Source organism: Peromyscus leucopus, chromosome 8b (genome assembly GCF_004664715.2).
Source record: "Peromyscus leucopus breed LL Stock chromosome 8b, UCI_PerLeu_2.1, whole genome shotgun sequence".
Taxonomy (NCBI): Eukaryota; Metazoa; Chordata; class Mammalia; order Rodentia; family Cricetidae; genus Peromyscus; species Peromyscus leucopus.
The window spans coordinates 61,294,334-61,311,006 of NC_051086.1; the positions used below are offsets into that span (position 1 = coordinate 61,294,334).

The window sequence follows — 16,673 nt, forward strand, 5'->3', positions numbered from 1 at the left end:
AGGTGGGGGGGCACAGCGTGACCACAGCCAGGTCACCACCTACTTTAGGGAAAGAGAAAAAGATGGAATAGCAGGATGTAAGGTCGGAACTATTCCTGGCTGCCTCCCCTAGACCTGGTCCTCTTGGCCACACCACACAGGCCACTTGGGACCTGTAGAGTTACTGATACTATAGACCAATATACCCACTACATAGCTGGGGAAACTGAGGCCTAGGCAAGGAAAGGGATTTGCCCGAGATCATTCAGTTAACGATTAACTAATGCCTTTGGTTAACAGGTTTGTTTCACAATCAGAATTCGAGCACCATATTCCCGGTCTCTGTGCTGAGCATTGAGGGCACAGAGGTCCCTGTTCAAGGAGGGTCACCATAGGATGCTCAGTGCAGGTGGGATTAGAACATAGAAGAGCTTGGGACCTCCAGGCTCTGGGTTCCTCCCTCAACCTGGAAGGGCTTTCTAGAAGCCTGTAGGGTGACAGGCAGCAGCCACTGCCTGTGTTGGGAAGAAGCAGATGTGCCAGGCTTGGCCCCGGGAGGCTTTCCAGATGTTTTGAGAAAGCAGTGTCACTGTGTAGGCAGCAGATGAGGGCCAGGGATGGGGACTCAACTATGGGGAACCCCAGTGTGGACCTCTAGTTCACCAGGATCACCAGGGCGTGTGGGAGTTGGAGATGGGCAAGGGAGATGTGAGAAGCCAGGGAAAGGATGGCACTAAGTGCCCACAAATCACACTCCTGGGCAGGTTAGCCAGGTTCCAGGCTGAGGCGGCACTCAATCCAACTCTGGTCTGCCTTTTGTTGTTTAAGGTGCAGCCTGGGAATACCAGACTCTCTGAAAGCTGAGTTCTCCCATTTGGGCCACCACAAGCCTCCATAATCTGTTCCACTCCATACCTGCCCTTTCTCCATGATGCTGTACCTCTCCATGCCCTCTGGGGGTCTGAGCCAGGAGGAGGCCAGGCCAGGTTCCCCCATAGTCCAAGGAGTCTGACTTGCTGCAGCTGAGCATTGGGCACAAGGCTGGACTCTTTCCTGAAAGATCCAAAGAAACCCCTCAGGTCAGAGGACATGGACCCTACGACCCACATGGGTCCTGTGCCCTCCCTGGGTAACCAGTCACCCATGAGTACTATAGCCCATTCGAGACTTGGTGCCTGCCTCTCACGATATTTGGCATTCTAAGAGCCTTCCCGCTGCCAGCCTCCATCTTGGCTTGGCTGCTCTCTGTGCCATCTGGAGCCCAGGCACAGCTGCCCACCGTCCCTGCCCTCATGCCCAGACGGCCCCATTGGCACACAGCTTCCTCAGGCCAGCTGTCAGTTTGATGGGCAGAACACCCTACCCTGCTGAGCCAGGTCAGGACCGGCCCTGATGAGAGCATCAGTAATGTGTGATGGGTTGGGGTGGCGGTTCTGGGCAATTCCTTACTTCCTGACTCTGGGAAGGCCCATCTGAGGGCAGTGAGAGTACCTGGAAAGTCTGGCTCCGTGCATTTAGGTCCTTCATCCCATCCCTAAAGCAGACCCTACCCCACCTCCCCGACACACACAAAAAAGGTATTATAGAGATGTACCAGATCTCAAGGGATTGGAGTCTGGTTCTGCCTTCCGTAGCCCAGCTCTTAGTGACTGGCTAAGCCCCTGGCCTTCTCTGGGCCTCAAAAGGTTAAGTTAGATCAGTCCCTGCCACTGAGTCCCTCTGCTTCAGGACATTTGTCCCTAAGCTCAGCTGCACAGTGGTCCATCAGGCTTTGGCCTTGCTTCCTGGTAGCTACAAGCTGGGGCTTCGGTTAGATGTGGGAGTGGCCAGAATCTGGGGGACGACACACAGGCTCACCCTGGTGTCCACTAAAAAAAAACGGTAGCATCATCTTACTTGCCTAGGAGGGTCACACCACTGCAGTCGCCTATGTCAGTCAGACATGACTGACTCGACACGTGACCTTGGGGGTGCAGAAGGCAACCTGAGCCCCCCCTACCTTTCATCCAGGAAGAACCCCCCCCCCCAGCAAAATGACTATGTTTTCTCCTTGAACGTCTCCCTGGTCTTCCAGAGGCAGGAGAGTGCTCCTGGAAAGGCCAGGGTCCTATGGGAATTGTGTCCTCCAAGCTCTCTCTGCTTCTGGCTCCCGCTGCCTGGCTCCCAGGGCCCCTCCTGTCACTGGATGGGGTGTGGGAAGACAGCCCTCATGAGCAGAGCTGACATTTCAATCTGCCTCCCCGACTCCTCAGATGCCTGCAAATTACATCAAGACTTCATCTCCCCCCCTTGTCCAACACCCAGCCCTGTCTGGCCCCTGTCAGCCTAGTCCTCCAACAAGTGACGAATTACATCCCAGCTTCTGCAGCAGGCCTGCAAGCCGGTCCTCGGAATCCAGAGGCTCAGCACGGCAGCGGTCGCACAGCTATCCCTGGGCTGCTCGGGGAGCCCTATCCCAGCCCTCATCCCCAGGCTGAGCTGGGAGCCAGACCCCTTTCCTGGCTCCAAAGAGGCGGGTGCAGAGGTCTCAGCTCTCAATTTCCCAAGCTATACAGACTGCCAGAGGAAGGACGGCTCATGGGAACTCAAATCCCAACATCTTGAAAAGGCCAGGGCAGGCCAAGCCAAAATCCACCTCCCTACTCAACCTGGGGCCCTGGAGCCTGGGAATAAAGATGTCTAGTAGTCTATTTCTGCAGGTGATAGCCCCAGGAGACTGGGAGGGGAAAGAAGCTGCCTTGCGTCTCCAGCAAGGCAAGACTCTGCTTCTTAATAGCTGCGTGCCCTTTTCAAAGTTCCTTAGCCTCTCTGAGCCTCTTTTACCCCCTCGACACACTGTAGATGCTCTACAAATGATCACTGTTGAGGCATCTGCTGCTGCACCCACTCTATGGTCCCAGCAGGACAAGATACAGGAAGTCAGAAGTCAAGCTGGAGGTATTAATCTTTGAGAAACTAGGAAAAAAAGGCCTCCTTGATTTCAACACCTCTGCCTCCTCCCACACCCAGCTCTCTGCTCTTAAAGGCGCTCTGAGGCCCACCTGCAGCATGCGGATCTGGGAACTGCCAAGCCCTCCGCTCTCCCCTTGAGGATTCCTGTTGCCTGCATTCGGTGCCGCTTAAGGCGGAATTGTATGCTGCCTGGCATCTCTCGATAATTACAGATTCCACGTGTGTGAGGCTTGTTTCCCCAACTCTAGCATCACACAATCTCCAAGTCTGAAGGGACCTCATCCAGCCTCCGCCTGCTAGGGATTCCCTGAGGGATGTCCCCAACAGATGGTCAGGCAGCCGCCACCCAAATGTGCCTGGGCGGGGAGCTCCTGGCATACAGGAGGTGTTTTTGCCCCTAGCGTCCTGACTTGAACCTTCTCTTCAACCCTCCCACCCCCACCTGATATTTCCTCCCTGCCAGGGATGGGAGCTTCTCCTCTCCTCCCAGCTGCTCCCCTCCCCAGTGGTCCCCAGAACATGTCTATCCTCAGCCACCGTCAGAGGAATCCCTTTGAGCCTGGTAGCACCTGTCTATCTTGATGAGGAGAGGGTGGTCTGATAGAAAGCCTGGGGAAGAGGGATTGATGATTGATGGTTTGGTGTGGGAAACAGAGGAAGGCCTGCCTACCTCTCAAGGTAGGAAAGGGGAGGTGGTAATTCCTTTGCTAATATCCAGAGGGACAGGAACCAGGGGGACTTTTGTGACTGAGCAACAGGGAACTGAGACTGATCAGGAGTGGGGAATTTGAACCTTGTCCTCTGAGCAACCTGAAGCCACCCATGGAGCTAGAATGGGAGAGAGAATAGGTCTGACCTGGGGCAGAGTGAGTGGGGAGTAGGAGGGGCGGGATTTGGTCAGAGGCCATTCTCAGAACCAGTGGGCAAGAGGAGGAGGAGGAGGAACCAGCTGAGGTGCTTGGAAGACAAGATCGGGAAGGGTTTGGTGACTCACTAGGTGCCACTTAACCAGAGCAGGTGGTTAACTCTTGAAGGCCCAACATTTAAGTCATTCGATCAGAGCAACAAGCTACAGAATTTTAGAGCTTAGAGATCCATTTCCATTGCTCAAGTACCTCATTCCAATTCAGGGTATGATGAGTTCATGGATCTGAAGTGAGGTCTAAGGGCTGTCCCAATTCTTTTCTTTCCATCCCCCGCTCCGTGGGGGTGGGGTGTCAGACTTGCTATGTGACCAAGGATGACCTTGAACTTCTGAATCACCTGTGTCCACCTCCTGTGTGCTGGGATTACAGGCAGACACCGTCACACAGTGTATGTAGTGCTCAGTACCAGGGCTGCTTGGATGCCAAGCAAGCACCCTATCATCAGCTGAGCTGCATTCCCAACCCTGGTTCTGTTTTCCTTAGAAGCCCCCATGTGATGTGGACGCTGCTGATCTAGGGGCCATATTTTGAGTAACAAAGCTCTGCCAGGCAGTGGGGGCGCACACTTCTAATCCCAGCACTCAAGAGGCTGAGGCAGGAGGATCACAAATTTGAGGCTAGCCTGGGCCGCATAATGAGACTCTACTAAAAATAATAAAAAATAAAATGAAGCCCAAATAGTGTACTTGTCCAGGACACGGGGTGAAGATGAGTCCCTCTATTTCTAGGCCCCTTCTACCAACCCAGGGCACCTTTCCTGTCTGGTCCGAGTCTGTTGTTGTCTGGTCCTTGAACGGAAGGAAGCATGGCACCCAGAAGCATGCTCAGGGATAAGGGTCTGAAGAACAGGATGGTTCAAAGAGACCTCTGCAAACCAAACGAAGTAATCAGAGCAGGTATCCTGGCATGAAAGAAGGCCACGCTGAGGGGCCAGCAAGGTTCATGCTTGGCAGAACCAGCCAGCCACAGAGTCTGGACTAATACCACAGGTTTCCTAGACTCGATGGAGAAATACTGGGTGATTTAAACAAGAAAGCCCTGTGATGAGCAGCAGGGACTAAAACTATTAATGGTTTCAGTTCAGAAAATATTGACATGCAGGGAGGGGTGGGCTAGGCCCTCCAGACAGGGAGGCTGGCCAGGAGGCCGCTCCGGTGATCTAGGTGAGTCATGACAGTGATGAGCCAGAGAATGGGCAATAGAGACCACGTCGAGTTTGCAGATCTGCAGTCCATCTGCCAGACTGAATGACTGACTGGATGTGGGGTATGAGGGAAGAAGCAAGGCTTTGGGTGCCCAGGTAGTGAGCAAGATTACTGTCAGCAGCTTGGGAGCTGCTGTTGGGGGGAGAGGTGGACACAGGGCAGGCTGGGCATGAGGAGTATGTGTCGCATACAATGGGAATGACCAGGGGAAGCTGGGCACATGGCCTGGATTTAGGGCCTCACATTCCTGGCCAGACCCTTCAAGTACCATCAAACTAACAAACAGAAAACACAGCCCAGAGGAGGCAGCGATAGGAAGCAGGTCAGCAGGTCAGCCCATAACCTCTGCGTGAACTTGGGTAACATGCTTGAATATCTCTGAACCTCGGGCCCCATCGCACACTTATGAGGCAGCAGGGTGGGCTCTTTCTGGGTAAGGCACTTAGTGTGGGGCCTCGGGGTCCAGTGTACAAGAAAGAGGCTCACGCGTGACACCGATGGAGTCACAGGTCAGCAGGGTTCAGGCACAAGAAGTCCTGAGAGCACTGTTCCCTTCTCTCCCATCCACCTGCAGGTGGAGAACATCAGTCTTCAGGAAGGGGAGACCATAACGGTGGAGGGCCTGGGGGGGCCTGACCCAGTGCCCCTGGCTAACCAGTCTTTCCTGCTGAGGGGCCAAGTCATCCGCAGCCCCACCCACCAAGCAGCCCTGAGGTTCCAAAGCCTTCCACTACCTGCTGGGCCTGGCACCTTCCATTTCCACTACCAAGGTAAGACCTGAGGAAGAGAGAGAGGAACCAGCCAGGACTGGCTGCCCGCCCTCCGGGGTGGCTCTGGTGTTATTACAGTCTAGGTCAGGCAGGAGCTGAAGGGACTTGACAATGACCATCTGGAGGTCTTTAGCTAACCAGACTGGGTTTCCTCACCCACCTGGGATCCAGTCTAGGCCCCATGTGGCAACTGAGAATGCCTCAGGAAAGGAGTGGGACATGAGGAAACGGGCCATGCTCTGACTGAGGAGATGGACTTCTTGCTAGCTGCCGACTTTGAGCTGGGTGTTTGATTTCTCTGAGTTCTCTTCCTTCTATTCCATTTTAGTACACTAACTGTCATTTTTAATCTTTAAAAAATTACTTATTTATTTAATGTGAGGGCAGTTTGTGGAAATCAGAGCTCTCCTCTTCTCCCACCATGTGGGTCCCCGGGATCAAACTCAGGTCGTCAGACTTGGTAGCAGGTGCCTTTGCATCTGGCCATCTCTATGGCCCCTTTCTGTAATTTTAATAAACAAGATACTTTCGTATTACATAGAGAATCAAGACTAGCCATTCATCACTGATAAAATTTTAGAAATGTTTTCTGTAAAATGTTCAGTGTTTGCACTGGACATGGCTGTGCACACCTTTAACCCCAGCGTTAGAGAGGCTGAGGGAGGTGGATCTCTGTGTGTTAGAGGCCAGCCTAGTCAACAAACAGTAAGTTCCAGGCTAGCCAGGTCTATGCAGTGAGACTCTTACTCAAAAATTAAAAAAAAAAAAAATTAGCTGGGCATGGAGTCACACACCTTTAATCCCAGCACTCAGGTGGTAGAGGATTTCTGTGAGTTCAAGGTCAGCCTGGTCTACAAGGAGAGTTCTAGGACAAATGAAAATAATAAGTAAAAGTAGTTGATTAGGAATTAACTCTATAATTTCTGTTGTTGTTGCTTTTTTGTTTGTTTGTTTTTTGTTTTTCAAGACAGGGTTTCTCTGTGTAGCCATGGCTTTCCTGGAACTCACTCTGTAGACCAGGCTAGCCTCAGACTCACAGAGATCCACCTGCCTCTGCCTCCTAAATGCTGGGATTAAAGGTGTGTGCTGCCACCACCCGGCCATGGAGGCATTCTCTTCACTTAGAGTCCCTCTTCTGAGGTGGTGAGCTTGTGTCAAGTTGGCATAAAGCTATCCAGCGCACTGAGTAAGCAAGGGTTGGCCCTTTGTCTCTTTTCCTGTTAGATCCCCAGTTTCATCCCCTTATGAATGGTGATACCTTTTGTTGTTGTTACTTTTGTTTTTTGTTTTGTTTTTGAGACAGGGTTTCTCTGTGTAGCCCTGGTTGTCCTAGAACTCGCTCTGTAGACCAGGCTGGCCTCGAGATCTGCCTGCTTCTGCCTCCTGAGTGCTGGAATTAAAGCCATGCACCGCCACCACCCGACCTATTGTAGTATTTCTAGTGTCAAGTTCCCACCTTGACCACAATTCTTATTCATTTTGAAAACATTTAAAACTATGGAAAAGTACAAAAAATAAGATAATTATCTACACACCACAATTCAGAATTAGCCAGCATCTTCACACATTTATTTATAGTCTTTATTAGCATATGCTTCAAAGGAGTACCAGAACACACAAAACACACACACACACACACACACACCACACACAAACCATACACACACACACCACACACAAACCATACACACACACACACCACACACACACCACACACATACACCACACACACACACACCACACACACACACCACACACATACACCACACACATACACACACACACAGACACACACACAGACACACCCACACACACCACACACAAACCATACACACACAGACCACACACAAACCATACACACACACACACCACACACACATCACACACATACACCACACACATACACACACACATACACACACAGACACACACAGACACACACACACAGACACACACACAGACACACACACACAGACACACACACAGACACACACACACATACACACACACAGACACACACACACAGACACACACACACATACACACCACACACACACACACACACACACACACACACACACACACGACGGTCAGAAGACAACCTGCAGGGAGCCATTTTCTTCTTTTACCATGTGGGTTCAGGGGGTTGATTGAACTCAGGTTGTCAAGCTTGGAGACACATTTACCCGATGAGCCATCTCACCAACCCTTGTCTTGCCATGTAGCTCAGGCTGGCCTCAAACTCACCACACAACCCTAAGGCCTACTGTACGGTTTACAGGCCTGAGCTACTGTGCTGGCTGGAAAGGAATGTTTATACGAAATGCTTTCCCACTTCCCCATCCACCCTCAACTCTTTTCCCCTCTCTGCTCTTCACAGGCCATCGCTATCTGACCCTCCCTTTCCTGCTGTAAAATAAGGCTAAACCATCTACACCGCAAAATTAAGATTTGCGTAAAACAGAAAGTGCTTAGCGTGTCCTCCATTAAAGAAACTAGTACTGTACCGTTTGCAGGATGAGGGGGCGGGGCACAGCTGCCCCTTCCCCGCTTCCCCGCTTCCCCGTAGGGATCCTTCTTGCCCATCCCCCTCCCTGGGCTGGAAGTCAGTTCCATCCTTTGCACAGGTTAACTTTAATTCGGATCCCGGAGTGCTAATAGGGAAATAATCGGTAGAAACAATCAAGGCATTGTCTTGCATTGGCATGGACCACTTCCGCAGCCCCGTGTTGTGTGTGTGTGGGGGGAGCTGATGGATGGGCAAGCCCTCTGGCGCTGGGGATGCTTGCACCCTGCCCGCTCACCTTGTCAAGGCTTTGTCACCCAAACTAGGGGAGCAGCCTGGTGCGAGAGCAGGGATCCTAGTGGTGGGCAGAAGTTATTCAGGCACTCAGCGGAGGTAAGGCCTCGGCCCCGGGCAGGGATGACCGACTGGGCGGGGCCCCTCCATCCTCCCTAATGGCTCATCAATCCTCCTCGGCAGCAGGCATAATTTCACGCCACAGCAACCTTTTCTCTTGCTGCAAATTCCTTTGCACAAAACTCCAGTCCCCTCTTTGTGTGGCCAGACAAAAGTGGGAGAATGCAATGGGGCCCGGAGGCCGAGCGAGAGGGAGCGGATCCCTAGGAGAGACTTGGAGAGCTGGCCCGCTCCTGCTCTTTGTCCCAGAAGCCCTCCCTCCTCTGCCCAGTTTTTGTCAATGATCAGCTCTTTCCTTAATGAGTGTAATTCCCCTAATTATAGGCTGTAATTAGCCCTGATCCCAGAGATGGGAACAGGAGGAGCGTATGCTCACAGGCACTTCTCGTGGGCTGGAGAAAGAGGATGCCGGGAACGTGAGTGAGGGCCGAGAACCACGCCTATGCAGCCACTGTCCAAGCTGATGAAGGAGGTCACAATCATGAGCTTGCACACAGGCCTTGTGGCAGGATAGATTCCTCTGGCCCAGTCCCAGGCCGGGTGGGGAGGCAGAGTGCCGGATAGGCCCCTCCCTCCTCCATCCAAGCATTCCTGGCACTGGACTTGGCTCCAGAAACAGCCGCCAGCAAGAAAATAACTCAACAGATTGTGGTGGTGCAGACTCCCTGGGAACAGTTGGTTGTCATGGCAATAGGAGGAAGCTCATCTTGGGAAGTGGCACTTACCCATTATGGAGTCTGGGGGTGCCTCTCAATGCCACCAGCCTCCTGCTTTCACATCATCCCAGCCCACTCCCTTCCCTGGTTGTGCTGGGACTCGCAGGGAAGAAGAAAGTACAGGAGCTGAGCCTGACACCTGGCCATGGCTCCCAGGGTGTCAGCCGCCCACCCCTCCACTCTCTATAGCCCTCCCTATCCTAGCCTGGGGGGGGGGACGACGACGACCCACAGAACAACCCCCAAGGCCAGCCTTGTCTGTTATCCTCAGGTTTCTCTGACCCCTCGGGCCAGGATTAACTGGGGCCAGGTAGGAAGCAGGGGCATTGAGGAACCCAAATCCATACCCTACCATACACTTGCAATATGACCAGGGCACACAGGCTCTCCAAACCTCAGCTTTCCTTATCTTAAAATGGGTTCACAGCCCCTGCCTTACCTTCTTTCTTCCATGTATATTACAGGTACTAAGTGGGAAGGGTGTGGCGATGCTTTAGGAGCTGGAAAGTGTGAGACACGGTTAGGATTCATGACCGCAGACATTAACAGTCGACTGGGGTGTTAGGTGGGTGCTTTGTGCCAGGCACCGCAACATGGCCTCTGACTTAACCTCCGCAGCATTGGAAGCAGTACTCTAAATCACTGACTGAACAAAGGAACCAAGACGCGGAGCAGAGAGATAACTTGCCCAAGGCGGCTCGGGAAGTAGAGGAGTCTGCATTGAAATTGCAGGCAGTCTTGGTTTCGTTAAACCCAGAACCCATCTCATAGGCATTGATGTACCACCTGCCAATCATAACTAGCCTCTTATTGGTCATACCCTCAGAACTCTCTTCTTGTTTTCGCTTAGTAACTAAGAATAAGACAGGTGTGAAAAGCCTCAGAACTGAGTCACAGTCAACTCAAGCTTCGGAACCTCATCTACCCAAAGGCAGCCCCCTCTTTCTATTCACATAAAGGCACACAGAGGCGTAGCCAAACCTTCTCTCCGCTTCTCTCCTTGACTGCTCCAGGGCATACCTACCTCTTAGACCCAAGCCAGACTCCCCATTTATAAACATTTCTGGGGCTTAGCCTAAGAGTTGGGGTTTACCAGGCAATTTTATGGGATTTGCTGCCACCATATGGTCATTTATGGTATAACAAGTCCAAAAGCAACCAAGTTTCCCAGAAAGGCTAATCCCGCTCCAATTTCTAAGAAGGTTAGTGTGACTTTCTCACACCCCTCCCACATCTTTAAAAGCTGTTTACTAAACCGGGCGGAGGTGCATGCCTTTAATCCCAGCACTCGGGAGGCAGAGGCAGGTGCCAAGGCTGCACAGAGAGACCCTGTCTTGAAAACAAAAAAACAAAACAAAACGTAAAAAGTCGTTTACTGGTCATGGGGGTGGGGTGGGAGAAGCCGTAGAAAGGAAACCCACAGAGAAAGCTGTTGCAATGTGTTACTGGGCTTGGACCAGAACCTCAGCCTCTGAGTCCTCTGCTGTTCTGCTTACCAAGCCTCACTGACCTCTGCAAGGGGACAGATGGGACACTTCTGTGGAACTTCCAATGCTTCCCCTGAGCCCAAAGACACCTGGAGCAGGCTGTGCAGGCCCCCCCTCACCGTCCGTCCCCCACTCTCTCTTTATAGCCTACCTCCTGAGCTGCCACTTCCCTCGACGTCCAGCTTACGGAGATGTGACTGTCACCAGCCTCCACCCAGGGGGCAGTGCCCGCTTCCACTGTGCCACTGGCTACCAGCTGAAGGGTGCCAGGTTCCTCACCTGTCTCAATGCTACCCAGCCCTTCTGGGATGCCCAAGAGCCTGTCTGCATTGGTGAGTGGGTCCCCACAGAGAAGGCTCCGCTGCCAAGCAGAGGAGTGCGGCAGGGGTCGTCTCACATCTCCATCGCTGTCTGGAACTTCCACTTGCTTTCTGTAAGGAAGCCAGAAGATGGTTGCACATCTCAGTGGTATGGAGCCACTCTACACTTACCATCCATTATGTCAGCATCACAGGTCAGGCTCAGAGTTGGTTTTCCATGTTGGGTGAGCAGGATGAATGCATGAATGTAGAGAGGAAACAGGATCGATCGGGCATGATTCATGCCTTGGCAGATCGCTAGCCACAGATGGCCTCAGATACCTTCTGCAGTAGCTCTCCAGACATCACGACACTGCCATTCATTGACTGACTGCTGAGGAACTCTCAAACTGACCCCTCTGGCCAAGGAAAGGCTGGGCTGCTTGTCTGGGCCCAGCAGTGAGGGTTTCTGGGCTGTTTGACCACAGAATTCACAGGAGAGTGGGACCAAGAAGGGCCTGAGTCAAACAGGACTTCTACCTTCAGAGCCCCACAGTTCTAGGGAAAGGGAAAGAAGGGACATAGAGGTGCTGGAGAGATGGTTCAGCAGTTAGGACTACATGCTGCTCTTGTAGAGGACCTGAGTTCTATTCCCAGCACACAATCGGGCCGATCACAATTACCTGTAGCTCCAGTTTGGGGATATAACGCCCCCTTCTGGCCTCCACAAGCACTGAACTTATATGTACAAGCCCACACTCAGACACACTCATATCCATATGACTTTGAAAATAATAAATCAACCTCGAGCATAGATCACTAATTCTAAAGCAGGGAGGAAAAGATACCAAGGAAGAGTCATAAAGTGGCTGGCATGGTAGTCATAACTACAGTCCTGGCACCCAAGAGGCTGAGGCACGAAGGTTTTGAGTTCTAGGCCAGCTTGAGCTACATCATCAGACCTTGTCGAAGGGTGGGGGTTGAACTGGCCTGGGGAGAAAGCAACCATTCATTCCCAGTTGGCATTGAGACAGCCCCCTTGAGGAGGTAGGCACTGAAGGTTTGATGTGTCTGTGCAGGGGACAATGTGAGCAATGATAGAGGGGTAGGAAGGAGAGGGTGTTTACGGCATAGAAGACAGCCAGGTGGCGTGGACAGTGGGAAGGACCTGGACCGTCAGTCCGAGACACTAGGTGTACAGGTGTTGCGGTTTTTTGAGGAGAAAGGGGAGGAAGTCAGAACTGCTCCGGAGAAACAGCAGTAGTTGTCTGAAGGCTGGGAGGCCATCCTGTCGAGAGGATTTGAAGTGGGGTAGTGGCTTTGTGGCTTTGTGAAGTTCAGAGATGCTGCTGAGAGAGCCAGGCTGAGTGAGCAGGGACGCCAGTTCTGGTTCATGGTTCCTAGGTCTGAGATGGCTACAGACCCAGAAGGCTCATGGAGGAAGTGCTGGGTCTGCCACATGACAGACAACATGTGTGCTTTGTCATTTGGAAGGAGAGAGACTTGGGCTTTTGAACCCTGTTTCCTTTTATAGTCTTCCAAGCACTGGTTACCGAGAGACAGACATGCTTGCTTGCCTCCAAAGGGCACCATCTAGTGGTGAGGTTGGGCAGTGGTTTAGTGTGGACAACATTGGGATGGGGTGATCTCAGTGTGGCAGGTACATGGGCAAGAGAGGTCAGTTCCAAATTGAGAAGACCTGGAGGGCTTCCCACAGAGATGGCCTGGAGGGCTTCCAGAAACATCAGCTCAGGGCGGTTTGGTGGATTCTGTGTGAAGGCATGCAGAAACAGCATGATCTAGTAGGGTATGCCTGAAGGTTTCCAGTGGGGGTGATGGAAAAGGAAAGCAGAGTCCTGGTCATAATGAGCTTGACCCTCATCCCAAGGGCAATAGAAAACCACCGCGTGGTTCCAAGTCAAACCTGGGATGGGTCGATGTGAAGGTCAGTTCCATGCTGAGACCAAGCAGAAAGTCAGATTGCTGCTCTGTGGAGAATAAGAGACAAGACTCATCCTGGGCCCCAGGATCTAGATTCGACTCTTTTGTTGTCTAAAGCCTTTGGAGGAAATAGTGCTCTGTTATGGGCAATGGTAGCCTGGCCTCCAAGAGAAGAGCTGTGTGTCTGAGAATAACCAGAACTGCCTGGAACCAGCTCCCTGCTTCAGGTCTGCTTCTCAACCTCACTCCCTTCTGTAAATTCTGTGGTCAAATGGGCCCAGATGAGCAGCTCAGCCTTTCCTTGGGGGACAAAGCGGCAGTCCCAGGCCAGAGGGGTCAGTTTGAGAGTTCCTCAGCAGTCAGTCAATGAATGGCAGTGTTGTGATGTCTGGAGAGCTACTGCAGAAGGTATCTGAGGCCATCTGTGGCTAGCGATCTGCCAAGGCATATTGGTCCTGTCTCCTCTCCACTTTCATGCATGCATTTTGCTCACTCAACATGGAAAACCAACTCTAAGCCCGGCCTCAAAAGACAAGGGGGACCTGGTTAAGGGACAGACACAAACAGATAACTGATTTGCTGTTGTTTTGTGTGCTGGGGTTCCGACCCAAGGCTTGCTATCATGCTAGGCAAGCCAGACTGCAAGCTCCAAACTAGCCTGGGCTACATAGGAAGACCCTGTTTTAAGAGAGAGAGAGAAAGAGAGAGAGAGAGAGAGAGAAGAAAAGAAAGAAGAAGAAGAAGCCATGTATAATGGCACATGCCTATAATCTTAGTACTTGAGAGATGGAGGCATGAGGATCAGAAATTCAGGGTTGTCATCCACTTACTTCATACTGAGCTCAAGGCCAGCCTGGCCTACCTGGGGTTTAAAAAAAAAAAGGAGGGAAGGACTAGAGAAAAGGAGGAGAGGGAGGGAGGGGGAGAGGACAGAGTGGCATAAAAATATCAACTATGTCCAAGACAGTCAGTCTTGGGTAAGCACTTTAACATAATGAAGTCAGCCTGGTGGCATTAGAGTCAGCTCCTGAAGAAGTCAGTGGAAGGCAAAGAGGCTTGCCCACGGCCCTGCAGCCAGGCAGCAACAGATCTGCTCACTGCCAAGAAAGCCTCAGAGATGTGGATGGTCAGCAGGCGGGATTCGGCGGTTTGGGCTGCTTGGAGCTGCAGAGTCAGGCCTGCAAGACCGGCTTTCGGAGCCACCCCAGCAAAGCCGATGTCCAGGCAAAGGTCCCTAGTGTCCATGCTGAGGGCCACAGGGCTGTGGTGGGAAGAGGCTTTGGAGGCTGTTTCGAAGAAAGGCAGGGACCAAGCCTAAGTCCATTGCCACCCACAGCTGCTTGTGGCGGAGTGATTCGAAACGCCACCACTGGCCGCATTGTCTCTCCCGGCTTCCCGGGCAACTACAGCAACAACCTCACCTGCCACTGGTTGCTAGAGGCTCCTGAGAGCCAGAGGCTGCACCTGCACTTTGAAAAGGTCTCCCTGGCAGAAGATGACGACAGGTGAGGGGCTGTCCTGGCTGACTGGAAGCCTGGACCTGGGAATACCTTGTTGGGGGGTGGGGTGGGGCGGGATACCAACCATACAGCTTCCGGCCCAGGCTCATCATCCGCAATGGGAACAACGTGGAGGCCCCACCAGTGTACGATTCCTACGAGGTGGAATACCTGCCCATTGAGGGCCTGCTCAGCTCTGGCAGACACTTCTTTGTGGAGTTTAGTACGGACAGCAGCGGCGCCGCTGCGGGCATGGCCCTGCGCTATGAGGGTGAGCCTGCCGAGCCTAACGCGGGTGCGCGGGCTCTTTCTCCCGTGCCCTTTCCCTCTCGAACTGCACTCTGTCACTCCTTCCAAGCTTAGCACCTGCTCCCTGCCCTTTGCTTCGAGCACAGATTTCTAGCCCAAGAGAATGGATTCCCAGGTTTTAAAAAAGTAAAAAGACCTCAATACTTGAGGGACACGGGAACTGCTGCAAGAGGCATTCTAGACCCACACATACATGCATGTGCTCATTAACTCATCAAGAAGAGTATTGAGCACCTTCTGTATACTAAGCACCAACTAGCCAACAAGAATGCAGTGGGGTGATTCAAGATGGCCTCCTGATCAAAAGAGGGTCGGATGCCCTGTTTCCCCTGCCTCCTATTCCGAGCCCATTTGCACTGAGGAAGAAAAGCCCGAGGAGGGAAGTAGGAGAGCACCCGCCCTCTGGCCTACCCCGGTGGAGGCTGAGCTGGGCTGGGCCCTGTGGTTCACAGCCTTTCAGCAGGGCCACTGCTACGAGCCTTTTGTCAAATACGGCAACTTCAGCAGCAGCGCACCCTCCTACCCCGTGGGTACCACTGTGGAGTTCAGCTGTGACCCTGGCTACACCCTGGAGCAGGGCTCCATCATCATCGAGTGTGTCGACCTCCACGACCCCCAGTGGAATGAGACAGAGCCAGCCTGCCGAGGTCAGCAGGCACCAGGGGGTGGGTCTGCCAGGGCAGTAAAGCAGGGTGGGCACCCAGGAGCAAGCCACAGAGCCGGGGGCCGGAGGCTCTGTTGTGTGTGATTGATATTTCCCCCTGAGGGAGGAGGTGGGGCCCCCTAGCGGTGGGGTGGGCACTCTTGGACGCCATATTGGAGAGAATGGGCCTTCCCGGCCTCCCCTTCCTTGCAGCCGTGTGCAGCGGGGAGATCACAGACTCTGCGGGCGTGGTGCTCTCTCCAAACTGGCCGGAGCCTTATGGCCGAGGGCAGGACTGCATCTGGGGTGTGCATGTGGAGGAGGACAAGCGCATCATGCTGGATATCCGAGTGTGAGTGCCTCGGGTCAGGCAAGCCGGCTCCGGAGGCTGGGGACACCTCTTGTCCAGCCCATCTTGGGCCCTTCCCCCAGCCTGTCCTGCCCTGATCCTCCTCCTCTACAGGCTGCGCATAGGCTCTGGGGACGTACTGACCTTCTACGATGGGGATGACCTGACGGCCCGGGTCCTGGGCCAATACTCAGGGCCCCGTGGCCACTTCAAGCTCTTTACCTCCATGGCCGATGTCACCATCCAGTTCCAGTCAGATCCTGGGACGTCGGCGCTGGGCTACCAGCAAGGATTTGTCATCCACTTCTTTGGTGAGCTTGTCTCTGTCTGACTTGGATTGTAGATCCCAAATCACGGCAGGTCAAAGAGCGCAGGGCAGCAAGGAGCCTGGATGGCCTTTCTGACAAGCAAAACCTGGGAGGGCACCAGGCATCACCAGGAGCCTTTGGTTAGAGCAGGAGAGGTTTGGGGAGGCAGCAAGAACTTCCTAACAAAAACAGGAACTAGAGAAAAGTGCCAGGGCCTTCCTTTCCGACAGTCTTGGACAGAAGTGATTTCCCTCACCCTGCTTTGCCCATCTCTCAGGTCTGAGGATCTGGGCACATGCTTCTGAGGGTAGAGTCAAAGCCAAGATGACAATCCTGGGATCTTGGGAGGCTCAGTGATGTCAGGGGATGG

At 53.0% G+C, this 16,673-nt stretch overlaps 1 protein-coding gene and 1 long non-coding RNA gene across 2 annotated transcripts in view; one reads left to right on the top strand and one right to left on the bottom strand.

Annotated features, from left to right (window-relative positions):
* The window catches only part of Sez6 (seizure related 6 homolog), a 47,463-nt gene that overhangs the window by 26,793 nt on the left and 3,997 nt on the right, over positions 1-16,673 (top strand). Inside the window, 7 exon segments of the mRNA XM_028866849.2 lie at positions 5,637-5,832; positions 11,102-11,287; positions 14,532-14,700; positions 14,799-14,965; positions 15,456-15,650; positions 15,860-15,998; positions 16,110-16,306. Coding sequence (XP_028722682.1) covers positions 5,637-5,832; positions 11,102-11,287; positions 14,532-14,700; positions 14,799-14,965; positions 15,456-15,650; positions 15,860-15,998; positions 16,110-16,306 — 1,249 coding nt within the window.
* Positions 5,826-16,306, bottom strand: LOC119086905. The gene is made up of 3 exons (XR_005090297.1): positions 16,218-16,306; positions 11,235-11,386; positions 5,826-6,334 (listed from the first exon to the last, which is right to left on the bottom strand). It is a non-coding gene; the product is annotated as an uncharacterized LOC119086905 (long non-coding RNA).